Source organism: Fusarium oxysporum, chromosome II (assembly GCF_013085055.1).
Source record: "Fusarium oxysporum Fo47 chromosome II, complete sequence".
Lineage (NCBI taxonomy): Eukaryota > Fungi > Ascomycota > Sordariomycetes > Hypocreales > Nectriaceae > Fusarium > Fusarium oxysporum.
Window position 1 is genome coordinate 2,278,599 of NC_072841.1, and position 15,581 is coordinate 2,294,179.

Genomic DNA, 15,581 nt, shown 5'->3' on the forward strand with positions numbered 1-15,581 from the left:
TATAAATATATAATTCTTATTCTAATATAATACTTTATAGTAAATGATCCTTCTTATGATGATAGCAGTAAACCTTTTCATCTTACTCTCGCTTTATATAACGTGGTCAAAATGGAACAACGAATGCCACTTCCACGATAATATCCCGATGGTTGGCCATGCGGCAAAGCTGGGATCGACTACATCTACTACTTGGAACAGCTCTAATTGCTTCGTCGAATAGGCTCATGAAATGATGCCTTTGCTTTGGATGCGCATATAGTGAAAAAGGGCGTTCTCTGTTTCGATATGGAAGCAGCTGGCTTAATGAATGACTTTCCATTCCTGGTTATTCGAGGCATCTGCAACTACTCTAACTTATATAAGAATAAAGAGTAGCAAGGATATGCAGTGATAATGGCGGCGGTGTATGCCAAAGATCTGCTTTATTGCATGCGCCAACTCAATTTAAAGCTGAGAAGAGGATCAGCGAAAACATCTCGGGATAGCCTAAGTAGTCTAAAAACCATCTCGATGGCAAATACATGAAGCTCTCGTTATATGTGGCTTCTTCCTTGCTTATTATTGTGGTTCGATTGCTAATACGATATCGCCCTAACAGAGTTACGAAACAAGGTCTCAGCTACATCTAGGAAAGCTAACACAATTGTTCATCATCAGCAGACACAGGAGCACAATAATATCTTAGATTAGCTCACGCCAGTCAACTATAGTCCCCAGCAAAGTAACTATCTGGGAAGATAATAACACGGAACTGGTAAATGGCTTCTCGGTATAGTAGAGTGTTGCATATAGCATAATGCCTGTAGTTAAATCAATAGATGATTTCGCTGTTTCTCGGCGTTTGTGCTTGGGAGACAAGATTAGGTCGGTTCAGTGGAGCCCTGAATGGGATCAAAAACGCCGTCACTCGGCTGAACGAACTCCTGACATATGCGAACCTCGGCGCTAAATCGCTAATTCCATGTGTTTCTCACACTGGATGTAAAGGGCAAACGCGGCGGGCAGATGATGGCGATGGCGCCCGGACGGCTAGTTGTTACCCACGCCACTGACTTCTTGTCGACCGACGTCTGGTATGCTCCAGAGAAGCTTTTGGGGTTTCACTGCCTCTTTTAAAATTTGTACAGTAACGATGTACCCATGATATATCTTGACTATTGTCGCTTGCTAATTCCAAGGGTTTTGTGGAGTGACAGAATGCCACGAAAATACTTAAGGTTATAAATATGATGCTTCAATGATAGCCGCCATCATTTACCACTTGAAAAGTCCCCATTACTCACATAAACCATCAAAACAGCAGTATATCTGTGATTCATAAGTCAGCTAACCTCGATTCGTTCTATTTGGTTGTTTGGACGAGAGGTCTCACGCTGCACTCCCAGCAAAGATCTCCGCCCTTTTCGCCTTTGTCATGAGTCCCAAGCTGATTGCGAAAAGAGCCGTGAAAGCGCATATCATGCCCAACACCGCTGCTCGAGAGCTAACGTACGACAGACTCGTGATCGGCCCTACCAGCAAGATGATGGCGAAAATAATGTTGATCGTAGCCACCGTAATCGCGACTGACCGCTCGTCGAACCGGCTGATACGACTTAGACCGTCTCTCGAGGTCTCCTCCTGATAGGTTAAGGTACAATGATCAATATCAGCCAGAATCAAATGGGGTTTACTCACCTTGCCTGGCCAGACAGCTCTCAGCGTTTTCGATAACAAATCCGTCTCCACAGGTGCCTTCACGGAAACAAGGTCGCTTTCTCTGTCCAAATAATCCTTTGCCTTTCCGCCCACTATTGGCGATGGTTTGAGGCCGTCGGTTTCCAGAGGTCCTCCCCAAAGCTCATTGCGGGCCACTTTGAGAGCTCTTTTGTCCGGAGGATGAAGTCTGGCCACTCTACTTTGAAGTTCCAGTGCCTCGTCTGTTGAACATGTGAGTAAGAGCCTAAAAGGAGGTCATGCGCGCTCTTACGATATTCCTTGATCTTTGACCTTAGCTGGTAAACTAGTTCCATCATTTCCTTTGCTTCATCTTTTCCCTCCTTAGCTTGCTTTACCATCTCCTCCCATCTGTACGCAACTTCTTCAAGTTTGGTGTTCCGACTCCTCAGAACATTCCGGTCCCATTTCTTCAATCGATCTTCTATTGATAACAGCTCGCACTGTAGGTAAAGAAGATTTCGAGCGCTGATATCGTCGAATCTTCGAAAGATGAGGAGCTCCTGGTCTCCATCCGAGGCCATCAACGACGAAAGAGCCGCGAAACCCAACGGCCCTTGTTGAATGTCCTGGCCGCCATGTTTCTCTACATCTGCGGTTTCAGATGCTGCGCCGTTGTTATTCGAGAAAATACCAAAGACTTCAGAAACCATGTCTGGAAAACTGTGACAAGAAGATGTAGAATACAAATATGAAGTTTGATGACCAGGCACCTGGCCTACGACAAAACGCGACATCAGACTGCCTTGTCTAATCGGGCTGACCAGCCACCAAGCCACAGTGACGTGTTCACTTGTGACCTGAAAATCGATGGCTCAGCCACTCATTAGGCTGACTACCATGTTTTGAATCCGCAACTCAAATAGCCACTATTCAACAACCTCGTCGATACAGTCGCCAGCCATGACTAAATCAATGTTTGAACGCACCAAGGACAAGTTTGCTCGTAAGAACTCATCATCTTCCCAAGCAGAGTGGAGGCTCTCACGGCGCGATGTGAGGGGAGTCAACGACGCGGGGATGTCTTGGAATACTAACAACCCATTCCTCGACCCATTATCTGCCACGCAGCCTAGCAACGAGACATGTGAGTTTGACCTCAAATCTCCTGGTGCGCTTCTCGGCTTACCAACAATCAACCTCCTAGCCCAAGATGCCCCTCCCGCATATACCGCCTCCGCTGGTCCCTCTACATCATCCAGCCTAGCTAGCATCACGTCCGCCGAAGACAAGTATGCCTTCCTGTCCACCTTTGACACCGTCTTCCTCATCGACGACTCCGGTGCTATGGCGGGCCGGTCCTGGCGAGAGGTTCGCGATGCTATCACTCCGATCTGCACGTCGCACGACCCGGATGGCGTCGACATCTACTTTCTCAACCACAAATCTGGTGCTCGTGGCTCCGCTACTCAAGCTCCCAACGGCTACGACAATATCCGCAACCCGGCCGGGGTCCAGAGCCTCTTCGAGTCGGTCAAGCCCAGCCGTGCTACTCCCGCAGGCAACCGCCTGCAGTCCATCCTCCACTCCAAGTTGAAAGATTACCGTGTCAAAGCAAAAGTTGGAGAATATGAAGTGGATGCGCTACCTGACACTGGCGCCAAGTACAACTTCATCTCACAACAATTCGTCGTGAAGGGTTGTCTCGTACCCGACAACACGACGCCTGAAGCCATTCAGCTACCCTGTGGGAAAACAGTCATTTCTCCAGGAACTGTCAAAGTTCCGTTCGTATTCCAAGGAGAAATCAAGAAATATGTGCTGGACTGCCGGATTCTCCCTGGTTGTACCAGCGACCTCGTTCTTTCCGGTTCGTTCTTGCGCGCTACGAAGACTCTCACCAAATTCAAGAACCGAATTCAAGGAGTACTACGCAATCTCAAGACTTGCCCCCGAGTCAGTCTTCTCGGCAATGAAGAACAGCGCCTCTGGGGGCGGCTGAACGGACACCATGTTCTTGCCCTTCCAGACACGGGGTCCGACGTCATGCTGGTGTCGGCTCAGTGGGCCAAGTCAAACTACCTTGAGGTTGACTACAGTCCAGAGCATCACCTCGAGCTTGAGCAAGGAGATGGCTCGAAGTTCTTCACTATGGGTTGCATCCACAACGCAACATGGACTTTCGGTGACTCCGACCAGCAAACCAGCTGCGACTTTTACGTTGTCAACGACCTTCCTGTAGACATTTTGTTCAGCAACGAGTTCATCTTCGAGTTTGACTTATTCTCCAAGTTCGAACACCTCATGGTCGATGACGAGTTTTCGCTTGGATTGCCAGGATTCTACAACGTCAGGTTGATTAGCAAGTACAGCCCTGAGCTAGCTAGGCTTGAGGAGGAGTCCAACAATGACTGTAAGCTGTCTGACTTTTCTTTTACGCCAAAAGTTCTGGGATAGACGCCTAACAAAGCCATGATAGTGAGGTCTCCTAGCGCAGTCAGAGTCGAGCGAGTACGCCGCGACCGAATCAGAGATACAATAGATGCACTGGACGATCCGGCGAAGCAAAGTGAGGCTCGGGTCAAAGAGAATCAACGCCAGAAGCAGTGGGACACGCGTCGCAAAGAACACGAACGGCAGCAGAAGTTGGCGGCAATCGACCCTGGGCAAGCTACTGCCCAGGGAGAAGGGGATGGCCAGCAATCGCCGAAGCCAAAGAAGCACTGGTGGGAAAGTAATTTCTTCGTGCGCGAATTGTAAGCATAATGCAGGCTGCCATTGATTGAACCTCAACAAAGAGTCTCCAAGTCGGCGGGCATGAGGCATCACGAAGAGGTGGGTTGGGAGATGTCTATAGAGCGAACACTTGCGTATCTTTTTTTCCTCCCTTTCTTACAGCCATGCCACAAGGGTACAGCAAAAAAAAAAAAAAAAAAAAAAAAAAAAAACCTCGGAGCCAAAATTAGTGCTCAGGTCCTTGTAGCTGAATTAGATATTATGTCCCGAACTTAGCATTTCTGTGCAACGGTTCTAAGGCACAAATAAGCAATGGTTGGAGACTCCACCTAGCGTCTGACCAAATATCTTACTGCTTCTTCCCGTTCACGTTCCCCGCTCGCCCATCGTCGTCTCCATTTTCCTCTGTCGACTGTTTTCCCATGGCCACTCGCAACGCGTACAAGGTCAATTTATCAGGCTGTACATCAACCTGGGAAGAGATCTTCCATCTCGCCGAGGCAGATATTTAACAAGCTTGCTTTGTTTCTGGCACTCCACCTTACTTGCGTCACTCCATATAAGCCGCCCATACGTCAAGACTTCATGTGCAACAACTTTGGTCATCATGCGGTGGGATGTATCATTGAGAAAATCTCAGGCATAAGCTATGGTGAATTTCTCGCCAACCGTATCCTCAAGCCTTTGAATATGACTTGGACATTTACAGAGCAACCTTCAAGGATGGATGGGAACATCTCAGTAGCTTATCTTGCCTACCACGATTTGAAGCTACGCGGGGTTCCCAGTCGTTATATCTCAAGCGATACCGTTGCGTTTTCCGCAGGCGGCATTCGAAGTTGTATGTGGGATCTCCTTGTGTTTTATGGTTCTCTTCTACGAGCAATTGCTACATCGACCAGGATTGAGGAGCTCAGCATTAATGTTAAAGAGCTTCGTGCTATCTTTGACGCTTCTATTCCTCTCAAGGCCTCCAAGGCTCTTCGCGAGCAGTCCTAAGGTTTGGGCTGGGGGAGCACTCAGCTCCCGAACCAAGTCAGTGAGATCACCAGCAACTCGGGAATATTAGACACATATCCTATAATTGGAGGCTTGGTCAACTGACCATTTTTACTTCATCACGCCGGCAATAATACTGGCTGCTCTTCCACAGTATACCTGGTACCAAAGTTGGATACTGGAATTATTGTCATCAGCAGTTCTTTCGGCCACTGCGATGCTATGGACTGGACTGCTCAGATCCTGACTTAAGCATTCCTTTCTGGCAGAATTGATAGGCCATTCGGCCAGTTCTTTACTGCTGCAGCTTTATAAGGGCGATCCGCCATGGAATGTGTACAAATAATGTTGGATAGCGAAAGACAGCCCAGCGAACCTCCTGGTGACTTCAAGAAGTATCAGGAATGTTTTTGGCATAAGCCTTATCAATTCTGCGTCAGTATCTTGTTTGAAAACCACGGCGATCTCATCATGTCACTCAGAACCGAGACGACGAGAAATATGGTGTTCGTTAGTATCAACAGCACGCCTTCGTATTCAACGAGAGCTTTGATCGCATCATCGAGCGGGGCCAGTGGTATAGACTATACTGGTTTTACAAAATCCAGTTCGTCCTAGAAAATGAAGAAGTTGTTGATATTTATTGAAGGATTGATGATACACAGGAAGACGGGCAGCTTTTCAGAAAGCCTACGTAGTTCCATTCCCCCTTCACCAATTGGCTTCGCCGGCAGCTATTTCCTTTCTTTTATCTATTTTAGTACACAACAAGATTGTCAAGCTCTTCATCAACCCATTTCTTAACCTCCCAAGGGCTCAGTAGCTCGGCTCCAATACGAATTGTTTTCTACTTCAGTTTATGAGCCTCAGATATCTCATGCCTTCCTTTGCATTGCCCCAGTACCAAAGTGTCCTCGCCAGTTCTGCCCTGGCCCCAGCCAACGGGATCTCTAGAATACTGTGGGCTTTCTCAAATGCATCGCTTACTTCCTGACACGACTGCCCCTTCAAGTAAAGTTGACCAAGCTTATGATAGGACATAGCTGTGAAATAATGGTCCCCAAGCAGGTCTTCTCTCCCTCGAAAACCTGGGTTTCCAGTGTATCCCTAGACATGCTGGCAAGTGGTAACCATTGCTGCACGGTGAAGTTGCGAAGTCTGAGGCACATTCAAAGCCATCGCGCGACCTCGACATACCCCCAGAATCTCATTGAAGCCATCGCACTCCACACGGTACGCTCATCATCTGATCCATCGCAGTCCGCGTAACAGTTCCCATTTAAACTTTGCTGTTTCCGAAGCCCCGAAATAACTGTCATGCAGATCAATGGGGCTGTAATTAACGCAAGCGGGGCCATCCCAGCTGCTAACGAAGTTCTCTGCATACGCCAATTTGTTTCAAACACGGCAGATGCTTAGATAGCGCCTAGATAAAACCTTACGCCCCCAAGCACAATACGTTAATCCGGCTAAGCCATGCACTGACCCAAAATGGTCAGATTCAGCGCTCAAAGAACGGTGAGAACACCGACGATCTTGAATTCATGACCAATTACCAAGGCGTCTCTGCTAACTGCCTCGTTAGCTTCTTCCTTCGTTATTCGTATTTTCTTGCTTATTACCAAATCGCACCGCTTGTTGACATTATCACAGGCGTCATTGTGTACCGTGCCACGCTCACTCTGGAAAGTCGCTAGGCCCCTTTCTTCAGGTGATACTTTAGTGCTCACGCCGTGTCATCCGGGCTGAAAGCTTGTTGGGTGACAATGCACCTCGGAGGGCCTGGATTGCCTGGCCCCCAATGCGACGTGCCGCATCATCCTGAAGTATATAGCAATTGAACTTTACCTTGAATCTCGTTCTTATGATTTGAGGCAAGGTTTGCAAAATGATGTTCAATCTTCTGGCTGTGTTGCCATTGTTGGCTTTGGCGGCGGCCAAATGCAAGGTGCACGATCAGACCTTTACGCCGGATTATGTGCTTGAAGCTACGCTAAAGGACATCAAAGTCAATTGCAAATCTCGTCAGTCGGTCGTTTTTAACGGGACTTTTCCGGGACCCACGCTTTACCTCAAAGAAGAACAAACAGCCTGGATCCGTGTCTACAATCGCGTGCCAGACCAGAACATCACTGTTGTAAGTCCGCTTATACCAATTGATGAAGCGTCAGCTGACAGAAACAGCACTGGCATGGAATAAGCCAACGAGCCGCACCATTTTCCGACGGTACACCTCTCGTCAGCCAATGGCCCGTTCCCGCGAATCACTTCTTCGATTATGAAGTACGACCTCAGCGCGGAGATGCGGGAACGTATTTCTATCATTCGCACGTTGGACTCCAGAGCTTGACAGCGCATGGAGTCCTGGTCGTCAAGGATGCCGATAAACCTCAATACAAGTACGACGGGGACCTCGCGCTCATCGTCGCTGATAACTACGCTGCGGCAGATGAGACAATTGAGGCGGGTCTTCTCGGAGATCCGTTCAAGTGGTCTGGTGAACCTCAAGCAATTACGATAAACGGCAATTCTGGAAATCAGAGTTTCGATACTGCTTCTGACATTAGCTGCACACCTCATGTCATTGAAGTTGATCCTGGCAAAACGTATCGAATGCGATTCATCGGCGCGACTGCTTTGTCGATGATCAAGCTTGGAATTGACGGGCACGACAAGCTGACTGTCATTGAGGCTGATGGTTCATACACCAAGCCAGCCAAGGTGGATCACGTCCAAGTTTCATCCGGTCAGCGCTTCAGCTACCTCTTAAAGACTAAGTCTGCGAAGGATGTTTGCCATGGAGAAGATTCGCAGTTTTGGGTCCGGTATGAGAGTCGTGATCGACCTCAACAGATCAGCGGTTACGCTATTCTTAGGTATAGATGTCCTAAGGGACCAAAGCTACCAAGGACTCTGCCACCCTCGTCACCTGTTGTCTTGCCAAACAAGACTTACGACTACCTTGAGTACAAGCTTGAAGGGCTTTCGGAGTATAACAACAAGGCATTCCCTCGTTTGAGCGAGGTTACCAGGACGGTGACTATTCAGATCAATCAGATCTTGACCACTGGACAATATGAGAATGGAACATTGAACGGCACAGTCGCCTGGGCGTAAGTTCCCCCTTGCGTTTCTCTCTATACATTACTAATCAACTTGTCCAGCCAAAATGGTCTCCCATGGAAGGAAAGTGTCCAAGCAGATCACAACCAAGTCCCATATCTCATCCAGGTCTACGAAACCGGCCAAACACCCAACTACACGCTCGCTTTAGAGCACGGCGGTTTTGATCCCAATACAAAAGCCTTCCCAGCTAAAGTCGGCGAAGTTTTGGATATTGTGTGGCAGAACAACAACGGTCCAACAGGAGGCTGGGACTTTCATCCGATGCATGTCCACGGCTACCATGTCTATGATCTAGGTGCAGGCAATGGCACTTACGACGCTCACGAAAACGAGAAGCACTTCAAGAACTTCACTCCTGTTCTTCGAGACTCGACTAATCTGTATCGATATGCCGTCAAGGGCGTACCTCATCATACAGCTGGTTGGAGAGCATGGAGAATCAAGATTACTGAGGAGAACATTGGAGCTTGGATGATGCACTGCCATATTCTTCAGCATCAGGTCATGGGTATGGCGACGGTTTGGATGTTTGGCGATGCACAGGAGATCAAGGGCAAGTTCCCCGCTCTTCCATACTCGCAGGGTTATCTCAATTATGGAGGTAGCGCGTATGGTACTGGTGCAAAGCCTCCGGTTGTCAATCACTATTATAGTAGTGATAACTAGGCAATATACTGGAAAACCGGATTGTGATTCTTGTCACTAGTTGACATGATAGAGCTAGACTCAACTTTTTAGAGTAGAAATGTGTAATAAGAGATTCATACGTGCCTTAAGTCTTATCGCTCTTAGCATGAAAAATTGGACTTGATCAAGAGCGTTCATTATTCCATCTTATCATAGTCTTGTGAGGAAAGCCTTTGAAGCCGGTAGTTGAGAAGGAGAATAAAACATACCATAGTAGCGTCACGATAAATGGACGAATAAACTGACCGGCTCGCATTCGCTTGCTAGCTCGAAAGAGGAAATCGAAGCGCAAGTCTAACCTGAAATGTGCTAGTACGCTTCAAGCTAAGCGTTGCTCCGCCTGAAAGGGCCTCTATCTTTTCGCACTCGCACGGCGATCTTTCAGCTATGAGTTTCACGATGATTTAGTTGCTCCGTCTCAGTTCATGTATGTAAAAATGTCAACCCGGACGCCGTCTTCGCGCAAGAAAATGCGAATAGTTGCACTATATTAATGCAAACATTTCCGCAAACTTGAAAATCATTTTCATCTAAACAGTAAATAAATTTTTCTCAAACTCTTACCTACAATATTTCAACATTCAACCTTTATCCTAAGCAAAGAAGCAAGATGTCGGCATTCAATACACAAAAGACCATGTTGATCTTTGGCGCCACCGGCAAGCAAGGCGGTGCTGTCATTGACAACATCCTCTCAAACTCGCCTTCTTCTTCCTTTCATATCATTGCAGTCACACGCGACCCGACCAGCCGCAAAGCTCAGGCTCTTGCTGCCAATCCCAAGATATCTGTTGTTGAAGGTGATTTGGAAAATGTTGGTGCAATTTTCGACAAAGCTGGCCCAGTATGGGGCGTCTACAGCGTCCAGATCAATTCGGACGCAGAAGAACAGCAAGGCAAAGCTGTCATCAATGCCGCCGTACAGCATGGTGTCCAGCACTTTGTCTACTCTTCAGGAGACCGTGGTGGACCTGAGCGATCCCCCAATAATCCAACCTACGTCAAGAACTTTGCCGCGAAACACGCTATTGAGAGACATCTTGAACAGCAGGCGCGCGAAAGCGTGCAGCAGATGACATACACTATTCTTCGGCCGGTAACCTTCTTCGAAAACATCACGACTGATATCCACGGAAAGGGCTTCGCACGTATGTGGGAGCAGATGGGAAGTAAGAAGCTACAGATGGTGTCGACTAAAGACATTGGCTGGTTTGCGGGTCAGAGTCTGCTCTGGCCGGAGATGTACAAGAATGCAGCGTTGACGCTTGTGGGCGATGAGCTCACACAACGTGAGGCGGATGCTATCTATTGTGAAGTCTCCGGCCAGAAGATGGCTCTGGCGCCTTGTCCGGTTGCGAGTGCGGTCAAGTTTGTGTTGAAGGGGTCTGTTGGTGATATGTTCAAGTGGTTCGCTGATGAAGGTTATGGCGGTGATGTACATGAGTGCCGTGGTTATAACCCTAACATGCAAGATTTCAGAGCGTGGTTAGAGGAGAACAAGAGAAACTTCATTTAGATATTTCTGAGTTGATATCTCGTCATTTTTTTATTTGTCACTGGTTCAGTTACTCGAGAGGGGTAACAATAAGCAAGCCACATTTCAGAATGATAACGTACCATGCAGCGTTAGGAGCCAGATACTAAAATGCTGATTTTTCTTATTGACATAAAGAATAAAGCTAGTTAATCTTACTTAAGAAGCTATTACGGCATTAAAAGCACTAGAATTATTATTACTTACCTCGAGACTCTTTGTAAAGCTCTCGCGATATCAACTTACCCTACGACCTAAAAATAGATCTCAAAATCTGCCAATCACCAGTAAGGAATGACTGTCCCCGCCCCATGTTGGATCATTCCCGGCTAAATCCAGAAGCCGCCAGGCCTTTCCCGCTTCAGTAACTGACAGTCCGAGGCTTACAACGCTATCGATAAGCTTGTAGCACGAACGGCCCGTCTAACAGCTAGAGCAACGTCGGCAATTTCCTTAAAGTTCCCAGCGCCCGCATGTTGGTGTAACCAACAAACATCTAATTATTAACATATTTATTTAATGCCGCAGAAACATTTAGCCTCAAGGCCCGTAAAGGCGTGTACAGAGTGTAAGCAGGCAAAGGTATGAGCTTCTATATTCAATGTGGGATAGAGGAGAGCTGATTAGCAAGTTACGATGTGATTCCAAGGAGAAGTTCCCTGATCCATGCTCTCGGTGCAATGCAAGACATTTGTTTTGCACGGTGGACGCCACTTTTAAGAGGACGCCAGCAAGAAAGTACGTAACAAGACTGCTTGATCCGGAATTATCACTGATATAATGACGACGTAGGCGTTTGGAGGCCATGAGTAAGGAGCTTCAAGAACTACGCAACCAGACTCATCGTACGGGGGATCAATTGGTGACTGGATCGAGCTTTACATCCGAGAGCAGATCACCGGCGTCCCAGGATGAAGGTGTAGATGAATTTGAGCTTACATCGTTTACTGTGAGCTTGGCTGGGGTAGTCATCGACTCTTCTACTGCGACAGAGGCCTTCATGGTGTAAGGCCCCTCTCTGCCCCCTCTGCATTTGCTCATAGATTTCAGTTTTGCCGAGTACATGCGTCCTCGACTTCCGGTGGTCGCATCCCTCTCCGCCCAAGCGGCCTATGAGAACCAGCCCTTTCTCTTCTGGACAATTGTCACAATTGTGCTCTGTCGCTTACCTGAGGCAGATAACATCGCCTTATTCCAGTTGCTTCGGGCGCCATATGAGAGATTGGTACAGGAGACTGTAACTGACGCGCCACTACCACTGTACAAGGTCCAAGCTTTGTTGCTTCTCTGCAACTGGCCATTGCCTACAGACAAACAATGGAAAGAGCCCAGCTGGCTTTACTGCGGTGTTGCTATCCAAGCTGCCCGATATCTGAGTCTCGATCGTCAGCAAACTATTCCATCTCTTCGTGTTATTGGGGTCACATCGGGGAGCATTCGGTCAAGAATCAACACTTGGCTGTCATGTTTCAATGTGTCAACATCGTGAGATACCTCAAGGAAGATGAGAACCTGGTAGTGTTTACTAACGGAAACAGACTGAGCTTACATCTGGGCCTTCCTTGTCCTATCGAATCGGAGCTGGACTTTGCTGCCATTCATGCATTTCTGAAACGACAAACCGTACCGCCAGCCTTTGCGATTGAAGTACGCATCCAACTAGTTGTCGCAAAATTCACAGCGCTACTCAACCATGAGCTGGCAGACGGCACAAGTTCATCATTCCTCCGCTTGTTTGACACTGAACTTGATGCGATAAAGAATGAGATACTACCAGATGAAGAAACGAAGAGCATAGTTGAATACGCAATCCTAGACGCCAAAATACACATATACACACTTGTAATCACAAAATCCCCGGTAAATTCATCCTTTCGCCAGATCCTTCTCCGAACAGCACGCGACATAGCTCTTCGAATAGTCGAAATCGGAACACGAGCTATCCGTACCAACCACGAAAACACAACCCTCACCCGACGCGAGAAATGCCAACCGAAAGACCGCCACCGATGTTTGGGTTTCTCAACAATCTTCCTCCTCAAATTCTTCATCCGCCAAAGCTCCGACGGACCCGAAGAGCGACAAATAGTCGCAAACCATGTCGCTATGACACAAACGCTGTGTAGAGCATGTACGATTGATCCGAAAGATGAGTTCAGTCGCATTGCAAGTGTGTTCGAAGCACTGGGACGCGAGAGTTCCACAGAGGAGGAGAAGACAAAGTTGGTGCTTAATCATAGGATGGGCGTGTCCTTGATGTTTGATGCTGTTAACACGGCGGGGAAGATACGAGGCAAGCCTGTTGAGGTGGAGGAAGATGATGGGGGAACGGTTGAGGAGACAACGACAGAGACGGTGCAGGATCATGAGGATATGATGAGTCAGGTGGATGGGAATCCAGAGTTTTTGAAGAACTTTTGGAGTGACCCGTATACGAGCTTGCTCCAGTTTGACCCGACATCACTGGAGGGTGACTATCCAAATACCTGGTAATGGACCTAGAAGTTGAATCCTTCAGGGAGCTTCAGGCTTGCAAGGCCCATGTGCTCCTGCGACCCATGGATGTCGTTTTCCATGAACCCGCCGGCAGATTTCTTCTTCCCCGATCGGACTCTGGGGATGGTTACCTTGAAAGAGATAGCAGGATCGAAGAAGCCAATCCAGATGATATCTTCCTCTGAGATGCCGATGGCTTTCGCAACATTGCTGGCTGACAGGAGATCGGAGGATTTGACAGCTTCATAAGCTTCTTTGGACGCGAACATGGCATCTATCGTGATCTCGTATGGACCAGCGTTCTTGGATCGGACAATGCGGCACAAGTCTGATAGTGTCTCAGATTTCTGGATAGCTTGATTCGGAGGACTAGGCGAACGCTGGGGACTTGCGCTCGCCCGCTGAGGAGGCTTGTTATCGACCTCAGGCACAGCAATGTGCCCGTTGGTGCCATTTATGACACCTTTGCCAATTCGAGAGACCGTGCCTCTCAGCAACGAGCCTTCGAGCACAGACCCATCACCACCCAGAGCCAACCTCTCTTCGCCCGGCACAAGGTCCATGAGATGGTACAGAGAGAACTCAGCACAAGGACCAAGTTCCAACTCCATATGGCCACCAAGGCCGAAGCCAAAGTTGCCTGCAGTCGCTTTCTGCCCTGGATATGGTGCATGCTATCACGCATTAGCTTGGCCTGATGGTAGATAGGGAGACTTACAATCATTCCAACTCGAGCCTTGGAGGCAATGCTGTTAGCCAACTGCTGTGTCGGCGCGAGTGCTTCAGCAACGATGAAGAGTTGACCTGGTCCGGCATGCGTGTACTGGTCTTTGCCGTAGACATGGAAGCCAATGTTCCACTGACCGGCGATCTCGGGATGTTGTTGGTCAACGTAGACCTTGACGCGGGCCAATAGTTTGTCAATCTGGGAAACGAGGATATCTATTAATGTTAGAATGATTTCATACGTTGGAGACAGGGGCTTTTTACGGTCTGTGATACTGCCCATGAACATAGAGCGATAACCAACAATACGTGCAGCTTCCAGCTTGAGCTGATAAGGCTTGCCATCTGCTTCTGACGAGAGATAAACACTGCCACTCACCCTCACAGACTTTCCGTCAGACAGCTGCTCATACTTTGAGTTGTCAAGATGAAGTGACCCTCCTGGCCCTCGTAGAACATCCGGTCTCGTATTCTCATACAGCGTATGAGCAGCAACAGACAAAGGCGTACACATGGACTCAGGATCCGTCGGTCGAACATCAAATAAACCGTTCTCATAAACAGTCGCAACAGCACCATGAGATTTCGGGAATGAACACTGTCCTCCACATTCCAGGATCTTACCCATGTGATAGAACCCACCAAGCCTAGAGTGAAGTTCTTCTGTGCTGAGATGGTTAGATTGGCGTGTGAGTTGATAAACGCAAAATGCGACGTATGGAGATGGATCGTAGGCTCGCCCGCCGATTATGATGTTGAAGTCGGGATTGGCGTTCATGGCATCAAAGAAGGGCTCGTAGCCCATCTGAGAAACGACACGGAGGGACTCGTTGATCTCGTATTCTGTTGCAGGTGGGACGCAGTGGCCGCAGCCGGTTAGACGGCCTTGTTTGAGGCGTTCGAGGATCGTTGCCTTGTTGATATTAGAGAATAGCGATATCGTATTGAAAGCATAGTCCCTGTAGAGTATCAGTAAGATAGCATCGGCCTTGCTACCATGACTTACTTATTCTCCTCTTCCGCTGCAATCTCCTTAATAATCTCCCCCATGATCTTAACGTGCTCATCCGTCCCATCACCACCAGCAGACCCAAATATCAACGGGACACGAAACGTATGAACAAGCCGAAGTAACTTGTCAAGATCCTTCGCATAAGCCGACCTCGGACATGACATAGACCCCAGAGCCAGTTTCTGCGGCCCGCTATCTGTCGAGCCCGAATCTAAGATGATAGCTGTTGGGATGCCGGTTGGTACGAGGCGGGAGAGTTCGTAGTGCGTGAGGGCTTCGTCGAAGCCGTAGCCTAGCATCCCCACTGGAGTGATGATTTGGCATATCGGCTTAAGTTCCGAGTTTTCGGTGCTGTTGAGTTGCATTGTCGAGTGGGAGGGTATTGATTGATACGAGATATGCAGTGATACGTTAGGGATCGACGTAGTGTTGGCGCCAAGTTCGGCGATAAAGCGGGAGTTGATAAGTTTGTGATCGTAGCTTCAAGTCAGTGACAAACCAGGAAATAATCCGCGAAACGTGTCAACACGACCTTAAACACTTTAGATCAATGATTCGTTGAAGTATTGACGTCCTTTCAAGTGAAATCATCGCTTTTACATATCA

The 15,581-nt window shown here is 48.1% G+C and overlaps 7 protein-coding genes across 7 annotated transcripts; 5 read left to right on the forward strand and 2 right to left on the reverse strand.

The window, feature by feature from the left end:
- Nucleotides 1-1,100: 1,100 nt before the first annotated feature.
- Nucleotides 1,101-2,394, reverse strand: FOBCDRAFT_154756 (uncharacterized protein). The gene is made up of 4 exons (XM_031173380.3): nt 1,973-2,394; nt 1,681-1,922; nt 1,376-1,623; nt 1,101-1,311 (listed from the first exon to the last, which is right to left on the reverse strand). The coding sequence occupies exons 1-4, from the start codon at nt 2,370-2,372 to the stop codon at nt 1,254-1,256; spliced, it is 948 nt and encodes a 315-aa protein (XP_031050165.2). The 5' UTR covers nt 2,373-2,394; the 3' UTR covers nt 1,101-1,253.
- Nucleotides 2,395-2,593: 199 nt separating this feature from the next.
- FOBCDRAFT_214743 (uncharacterized protein) lies at nt 2,594-4,586 on the forward strand. The gene is made up of 3 exons (XM_059609390.1): nt 2,594-2,806; nt 2,867-4,072; nt 4,139-4,586. The coding sequence occupies exons 1-3, from the start codon at nt 2,623-2,625 to the stop codon at nt 4,417-4,419; spliced, it is 1,671 nt and encodes a 556-aa protein (XP_059466743.1). The 5' UTR covers nt 2,594-2,622; the 3' UTR covers nt 4,420-4,586.
- A 394-nt stretch (nt 4,587-4,980) lies between these two features.
- On the forward strand, nt 4,981-5,394 carry FOBCDRAFT_269151 (uncharacterized protein; the record flags this gene model as incomplete). Its single annotated transcript, XM_059611427.1, has 1 exon — nt 4,981-5,394. The coding sequence occupies one exon, from the start codon at nt 4,981-4,983 to the stop codon at nt 5,392-5,394; it is 414 nt and encodes a 137-aa protein (XP_059466744.1).
- A 1,888-nt stretch (nt 5,395-7,282) lies between these two features.
- FOBCDRAFT_288190 (Cupredoxin) lies at nt 7,283-9,186 on the forward strand (the record flags this gene model as incomplete). Its single annotated transcript, XM_031173386.2, has 3 exons — nt 7,283-7,531; nt 7,579-8,507; nt 8,559-9,186. The coding sequence occupies 3 exons, from the start codon at nt 7,283-7,285 to the stop codon at nt 9,184-9,186; spliced, it is 1,806 nt and encodes a 601-aa protein (XP_031050171.2).
- Nucleotides 9,187-9,817: 631 nt separating this feature from the next.
- FOBCDRAFT_176409 (uncharacterized protein) lies at nt 9,818-10,723 on the forward strand (the record flags this gene model as incomplete). Its single annotated transcript, XM_031173387.2, has 1 exon — nt 9,818-10,723. The coding sequence occupies one exon, from the start codon at nt 9,818-9,820 to the stop codon at nt 10,721-10,723; it is 906 nt and encodes a 301-aa protein (XP_031050172.2).
- An 823-nt stretch (nt 10,724-11,546) lies between these two features.
- Nucleotides 11,547-13,234, forward strand: FOBCDRAFT_127817 (uncharacterized protein; the record flags this gene model as incomplete). The annotated part of the gene is made up of 3 exons (XM_031173388.3): nt 11,547-11,746; nt 11,792-12,226; nt 12,280-13,234. 3 exons carry the CDS (start codon nt 11,547-11,549, stop codon nt 13,232-13,234), a joined length of 1,590 nt encoding a protein of 529 aa, XP_031050173.3.
- Nucleotides 13,235-13,239: 5 nt separating this feature from the next.
- Nucleotides 13,240-15,340, reverse strand: FOBCDRAFT_236791 (uncharacterized protein; the record flags this gene model as incomplete). The annotated part of the gene is made up of 3 exons (XM_054703308.1): nt 13,240-13,911; nt 13,956-14,922; nt 14,970-15,340. 3 exons carry the CDS (start codon nt 15,338-15,340, stop codon nt 13,240-13,242), a joined length of 2,010 nt encoding a protein of 669 aa, XP_054559283.1.
- Nucleotides 15,341-15,581: the final 241 nt, after the last annotated feature.